The sequence below is a fragment of the Nicotiana tabacum genome, chromosome 24, assembly GCF_000715075.1.
Source record: "Nicotiana tabacum cultivar K326 chromosome 24, ASM71507v2, whole genome shotgun sequence".
In the NCBI taxonomy this organism is placed as follows: domain Eukaryota; kingdom Viridiplantae; phylum Streptophyta; class Magnoliopsida; order Solanales; family Solanaceae; genus Nicotiana; species Nicotiana tabacum.
Genome location: NC_134103.1, coordinates 18436968 through 18444743, shown reverse-complemented (window position 1 = coordinate 18444743; position 7776 = coordinate 18436968). Strand labels below are relative to the sequence as shown.

General features: G+C 37.1%; 2 protein-coding genes across 2 annotated transcripts; one reads left to right on the top strand and one right to left on the bottom strand.

The window, feature by feature from the left end:
• The first annotated feature begins 2993 nt into the window (after positions 1 to 2993).
• Positions 2994 to 3680, top strand: LOC142178041 (uncharacterized). The gene has a single exon (XM_075247361.1). The coding sequence runs from the start codon at positions 2994 to 2996 to the stop codon at positions 3678 to 3680; it is 687 nt and encodes a 228-aa protein (XP_075103462.1).
• Positions 3681 to 4714: 1034 nt separating this feature from the next.
• On the bottom strand, positions 4715 to 6840 carry LOC107814271 (uncharacterized). Its single transcript, XM_075247360.1, is given in 4 exon segments — positions 4715 to 5303; positions 5436 to 5499; positions 5736 to 5749; positions 5783 to 6840. Coding segments are annotated over 4 exon segments (1725 nt in total).
• Between the last annotated feature and the right edge of the window lie 936 nt (positions 6841 to 7776).

Here is a 7776-nt window from a genome sequence, read left to right as displayed (position 1 = left end):
ATGGTGATTTTGGGTTTAGGAGCATGTCCGAAATATTATTTGGAAGTCCGTAGAGGAATTAAGCTTGAAATGCCGAAAGTTTAATTTTTGAGAAGTTTGACCGGGGGTTGACTTTTTGATATCGGGGTCGGAATCCAATTATGAAAATTGAAATACCTCTGTTATGTTATTTATGACTTGTGTGCAAAATTTGAGGTCAATCGGACGTGATTTGATAGGTTCCGGAGTTATTTGTAGAAATTAGAAATTTCAAAGTTCATTAGGCTTGAATAGGGTGTAATTCATGGTTTTAGTGTTGTTTGAGGTGATTTGAGGGTTAGACTAAGTCCGTATGATGTTTTAGGACTTGTTGGTATATTTGGTTGAGGTCCCGAGGGGCTCGGGTGAGTTTCGGATGGTTAACGGATTGGATTTTGGACTTGAAACTCTGCTGGAATATTTCTGATACACCATCTGGTTTCCTTCATCGCGTTCACGAGTGGAGCCTCACGTTCGCGAAGAGGAACTGAGAGTCTGGCAATATTTTCTCTTCGCGTTCGCGAAGAGAAGCACGCGTTCGCGAAGGGTGGACCGGGGATGCATCGCGAACACGAGATGTGTTACGCGTTCGCGAAGAAGAGAGGAAGCAGCTGAAGCCCCCAGGCAATTGGTCTACTCATTCGCGTCGCGTTCGCGTAGTGAGAGGGAACGAAGCATCGCGTTCGCAATGGGTTGAACGCGTTCGCGTAGAAGGCATTGAAGCAGAGGCATTTTGTGCTTCGCGAACGCGAGGGTGATGTCGCGTTCGCGAAAGAGGAATTTGGACGGGAGTTATTTTTTGCTTCGCGAACGTGAGGCACTGACCGCGTTCGCGAAGAAGAAAAGTCTGGGCAGTGAGTTTAAGTTCTGAAAATGGGACTTTGTCCCATTTTCAGTTTTTGGCGATTTGGAGCTAGGAAGTGAGGCGATTTTGGGTAATTTTCAGAGAAAACAACGGGGTAAGTATTCTTAACTCAATATTGGTTAAATTACCCGAATACATGGTTGTTTTTATCATTTAATTGGTGAATTGAGTTGGAAAAATTTGAAAACCCTCTTGGTTTAAATCGAAGATTTGAGGGTTGAGTTGGGGTCGGATTTTTGTAAAATTGGTATGGTTAGATTCGTGGTTGAATGGGTTTCCGGATTTTGTAACTTTTATCGAGTTCTGAGACGTGGGCCCCACGGACAATGTTTGAGCTAATTTTTGGGTTTTTATGGAAAATCATTATAATCTTGTGGAATTAATTCCAATAAATTTTATTGACTGAAACGAATTATTTATGACCAGATTCGAGGCGTTTGGAGACCAATTAACGAGGAAAGGACATTCCAGAATAAGAATTTCGCGGTTTGAGGTAAGTAACGATTGTAAATCTAGTCCTGAGGGTATGAAACTCCGGATTTCGTATTATTCTACTATTTTGAAGTGACGCACATGCTAGGTGACGGGCGTGTGGGCGTGCACTATTGGGGAATTGTGACTTGGTCCGTCCTGTAGCAACTGTAAAGTTGCATACTTTGTTGAAACCATTTGATACTTATATGTTTTAGAAAGAATTTCTATAAATTGGGTTGAATGCCATGTTTGGGCCTTGCGCCAATGCTATTTGGACCCTTAAGGGTTGTTTCTTACCATCCTCTCACTGTTTTCGATTGAAAATCTATACTCAGTCATGTTTATACTTGTTTACCGCATAACTCAGTTTTTGACTTTATTTTGATGTATATAAATGTTGTTTTGGGCCGAATGCCCTATTTTACTGAAATGCCCGAGTGGCTTGAGAGGTTTATGACTGAGAGAGGACGAGGGCCTGATTTGTGAGGATGAGTGTGGATCGGGGCTGCCCGCCTGCAACATATTTATGACTGAGTGAGGCTGAGGGCCTGATTTGTGAGGATAAGTGTGGATCGGGGCTGCCCGCCTGCAGCATATTTTATTATTATAGCACGTGAGTTGTCCGTGCAGATTATAGCGCTTGGGCTGAAGGAGCTCCTCCGGAGTCTGTACACACCCCCAGTTAGCGCAGGTACCTACTGAGTGCGAGTGTCGAGTGCCGAGTGCTAAGTGACTGGGGGCATGAGTGATTGTGAGGTATGCCCGAGTGGCAAGAGTGATTGTGAGGTATGACCGAGTGGCACGAGTGACTGTGAGGTTTGCCCGAGGGGCTGTTTATAAGTGATGTTTTTCCCGAGGGGTTGTTTATGATTTCATCATTTCTTTTGCTCACCTTTGCATTGAGCCTTTGTTTGAAAAACTGTTGGAAAAATATCTTTAAATAATTTTTACTGGAACCGGGTTTAAACGAGATGATTCGATTCAAACACTGATTTTTAAAGCATGTTGCACTTTACTGAGATTTCATGATATGAACGTTATATGCTTTATTGCTCGTCACTACTGCTCAGTCTTTATTTATTGTTGTTACTTACTGAGTTGGCGTACTCACATTACTCCCTATACCTTGTGTGCAGATTCAGGTGTAGCTGGACACGGTAGCGGTTATTGAGTGTTCTGGTTGCAGGTTTTCTTGGAGATAGTAAGGTAGTTGTTTGGCAATCGCAGCCCCAGCTCTTCTCCCTCTTATCTTCCTCTAGTTGTATTTAGATATTTTACAGGCTGAGTTAGCCTTGATATTGTTAGACAGATTGTAGTAGATGCTCATGACTAGTGACACCCCGATGTCGGGCTTTTCTTTTCCGCACTTCTATTTTTCTTTGATTTGAACTCTTTAAATGGAGGTTTTATGTTAAATAATCTTGAAATTTTCTTTGAAATGAAAATATCGGTTTGTTTTGGAAATGAGTCAGCTTGCCTAGTTCCACGATAGGCGCCATCACGACAGAGGTTAGTTTGGGTCGTGACATTCTCAAATTGTAAAAAATATCTCTTTTCGGATGAACTAAAAAGGAAAAAAGATCACATAAACTGAACGGGAGAGAGTAAAGTAGAAGAAGATTATAGACAAAAATAGATGGTTCAAGACGACAAAAATGAAAATGATAGTTGGATGATCCAGGCAGCTATTAAGAAAGCCTTCCCTAAAGTTAATATGACATTACCTTGGGTCAATTTTTGCGATAAAATGTTCAAGCTACAACCTGTTCTCAAAATCACAATAGTGTGTTGGGAGATGCCAAAGCCTAGCACACTCAAACTGAACACTGATAGAAGTTATACCTCATCAATAAATAATGCAGGGTTGGAAGGTATTCTAAGAGATTGTAAGGGTAACATGATAATGGCCTTTTCCCAGCCAGCCAACTGCAGCAACAATATCATAGCAGAAGCACAGGCAACTAAATTGGGTATAGAATGGTGCGTGCAGAATGGATATAACGATTTCACACTGGAACTTGATTCCTTGGAAGTCATTCAGATGATTATTGACAAACAAGCCAACAATTACAAGTTGCTTCATATTATCATGGACATCTCTCAAATATTGAGTCAAGCTAATGTCATAGTAAGTCATTATTTTAGGGAGGCTAATAATGTTTCGAATTATCTAGCAAAAAGTGCCAAGAATAGTCAACAAGGCTCCTTCTATTACACCTTTGAGGACCTTCCTAGAGGTGCGAAGGGCCCCTTTATGTTGGACAAATTTCAGATGCCTACCATTAGGCTAAGATACGACAAGGCTAATCTCTTTGTTAGTTAGTCCTTTTTAGTTGGTGGGATGGCTGAATAATTAATTTTTGCTTTAAGGCCATCCTTTTTTGAAGGACAATTGCTTGTCCGTGTGTTGTAATTTTGAGGTAAAGTCAAGTCCCCCTCTTGTTCTCTTTCTCATGAATACAACTACACCCAGATCACTGGGAAAATTTATATTAAAAAAAATATATACACAGTATTATTTTTTGATGAATCAGGTTCAGTTGAACCCACTACGTCCCGTATTCACGCAGGGTTTGAAGAAGAATCGCGCCCCAAAGGGGTATAATATAGGCAGCTTACCTTGATATTGCAAGCATCAGTTAGACAAAAATTATGATTTGAAATAGAGCTTCATAATATGATTGCAGTTGAAGTCTTGTGGTTTGGTTGTTGATAAACTCAAATATGGTGTGAACTAGTACTGAAGGAGGAAAAAGAGGAACTCTGAAGTAGAAATGGCAATCACGGGGTCTTTATTGGTCCATTTTTGTTGGAGGTTTTTGTTGGGGGGAGGGAGGGGGGTTGAGGAATATTAATTACATTAATTTGCATGTACAATCTCACATGTGCATATATAGGTGACATTAATTCTCTAAGTCTATATTTTACTGTTTATTATTTTAGCATAATCATTTCGGTATTTGGTGCCCATTGATCAGATTAATCCATATGTACACTATGTAGGGCTGGAAACACTCTCTATTAAAAGATTTTTCCATTATCATAATTCAAACCTGAGAATTATAATTAAGTCGTCTCATTCTTTGTTTTGTGAAAGAATTTCAAAATTTTAAGAAAAAATCGCATCCTCCTTAAAATCGTAAATACAGGAAGAGCTTACTTTGAACTAAACGAAGCAGAATCAGTGACTATCAGAGGCGGAGCTAGAATTTAAAGTGTATGGGTTCTAAATTATAAGAAAATACTATGACCTAAAACTAATATACAATAACAAGCTGACTAAAGAATGAGTATCGATATCTAATATATATTAAAGGTAACGAACCAGACAAACACAATATATGAATATAAACATTATTATTTCAATTGCACTCGATGACTTGTCATGTTTTGAAAACGATCAATGATCGCATCATTAGGTACACTTTCAAATACTCCATCCTCTATATAACAAACTAAACAATCATTCAAAAAGTCATCACCAACTCTGCTTCGCAAGTCATTTTTAATAAACTTTATTGAGGAAAAGGCCCTTTTGACTGTTGCAGTAGCCACAGGTAATATCAAACTTAGCTTCACAAGCAAATAAATAAGTCCACATGTCTTGTGAATATTTATTTTAACTAATGTATTCGAGAGATCACCAAGCCCTTTCAAGTTAGAGAATGCATTGTCCATTTCTCGAACATAGTCAATATAGTTGTCAAGCTCAAAACTAAGATCTTCAAGCTTAGAAGTAGTGAACTCATTTTGATAATATATAGCAAGTTTCATAATCTTGTTTTTATCATAATTTGCAAAAGAATCATCAGGACTCAAACTAGCCATACTAAGAAGCAGATCAGTATTCACTTCACTAAAACGATTGTTAAGCTCCGAAAGTTGCAAATCAATAGCGGCACAAAACACTTCTACATGAAAATGATGAGAATATGTAACAGTTGAACTTTTATGCTTAGACTTTCCAAGACCATACTTCTCATCTATTTTTGGGATCACAATACCATTCTTATCACAAAACGAAGAGACATCTTCTAACAAAGAATTCTATTTAGATTCCCTCATTATTTGCAATTGCCTTTTTGTGAAATGAATAAGTTTCATAGAACTAACAATATCTTGATCTTTTATTTGCAGAGCCATATTCAAATCATATGTAATTGCCATTATTTTTAACATCAAATGTAATATATACACAAACTCATAAGATCTTATATCTTCCACTAGACTTTTTGCTAGTGCTTTCTCCTGATAATTTGAACCCTCATTTGCAAGAACTCTAAGTACATGAACAATTGATGAGAATAAAAATATAAAGTTGCGCAATGTCTTAAAGTGATATCCCCAACGGGTATCACCTGGTCTTTGAAGCCCAGTTCTTGATTTAATCCACTTCCTGTATGAACTTCACCAAGCACTAATAACTCGTTTAATTTTTCAGCTTGATCATCTCTAAGCATCTCCCTACGCTTATAAGAACCTCCAACAACATTCAAAACATTAGCAAGAATGTCAAAAAAATTATTTATATCATGGTGTTTCTTTGCAACAGCTACAAGAGTCAATTGCAATTGATGAGCAAAGCAATGTACGCAATATGCCGAAGGATTATCTTTCAGAATCAAAGCTTTAAGACCATTAATTTCTCCTTGCATGTTACTAGCTCCATCATACCCTTGTCCCCGTATTAAAGATGAACTCAATGAATGTTGTAAAAGCAAAGAATTTATTGCTTTTTGTAATGCATGTGCAGTTGTATCTTTAACATGAACAAGACCAAAGAATCGCTCAATAAGTTCATCCTCTTTGTTGACATAGCGCAGAATAATAGCCATTTGTTCCTTATGAGAGACATCTTTAGACTCATCAACTAATATCCCAAAACAATCCCTATTCAAGTCTTCAATAATTGATTTCGTTATTTCTTCTGCACAAGAATTCACAATATCTTTTTGAATATCAGGAGAAGTCATGGTGTTATTTTTTGGAGCTTTTTCTAATGCCACATTTTTCACATCTTCCTTTCTATCCGCATACCATTTTAAGAGATCTAAAAAATGGCCTCTTCTTGTCGAAGTTACACTCTCATCATGGCCGCGAAAAGGCATTCCTTCTTTCAAAAGATACTTTATCACATCAATTGAAGCATTCAAGCGAACTCAATGTTCACTTTTAATTTTCTCAGATTGCTTGTTCAAAGATGTTAGAATAGATTATGCTTGATTCATTAAATTTAGCATCATCTTGAAACATCGATTATGAATACTATTCACGTCACCCACATGTGATTTAAGCCTTTCTAAACCTTTATTCCAACCTCTAAAGCCATCTGTTGTGAAAGCATCGCCTACTTTTTTTTCATATCCTCCAATCTCATTTTTAAACAAGTAACAACATAAACAAAATACTACATCTTGTTTAATGCTATATTCTAACCATTGAGAATATGAAGTTTTAAATCATTCAGGATTAAACTGACGCATTATTCCTCCAAAATTTCTTTTTGGAAAGACAAAACCACGAGGTTGACAAGGTCCATTTTGTATATAATTTCTCTATACTCTGTCACGTAAATTAGGTGGATATGCTGAAATTAGTTTTCTTTCAGCTGGATCGGGCTCATAATCCAACACTTTATCCGATGCTTGGGAAGGATTAATATTGTTACTAATAACTAGACATAGAAAACTTGACAAAGGAGAGCTAGAAGAAGCTGCAGAAGCTTGAGCTTTATAAAAACTCGTGATCATATCGACTTTTGCTAGAAGACCCTAAAAATTACAAAACAAAATTACACCCGAAAGTTGGTCTCACTAAGAAACTAAAAACAAGAAAGTAGGCCCACATACCTTGTGTGTCGATTTGTCGGAGAATCCAAGTTTAAACTTTTGAAAAGTACAAAAGCACAAATTGACAAAGAGAATGAAGTTCAAAATGTGGGACAACCCTAGAATCAAAGATTAAAAATCAGATTTTGTATAAATTGTAAAATATAAAATATAAGAGGAAAACATGAAAAGAAAAAATCAGGAAAGAAGAATTGAAGAAGGAAGAAGGGTCTAACTTCTAAGAGAATAAGAGCATACACAACGAGAGTTTGATGGCACCCGACTCCGGCAGAGGGTTGTAGCAGCGATCAAAAGACTGACAGAGGCAGAGAATCCTAGCTTTTTTGATTTGGGAATTAGAAAGACAGAAGGTGTGTTGGCTGTTTTTGTTTAAAATGAATTATTTATTAGAAAGAAAAAATGCTTTATGTTTTATGTATTAAAAAGAATAAATGTTAGTCTAAAGTAAGTCAAAAATGTCCTTTGGAGTTGTTTGAGAATTACATTGTAGTTAGTTTGTGCTTTCTGAAATTCTTTTTGTAGTTGTTCGAGAATTACATTGTCCTTAGTTTGTGCTTTCTGATATTTTTT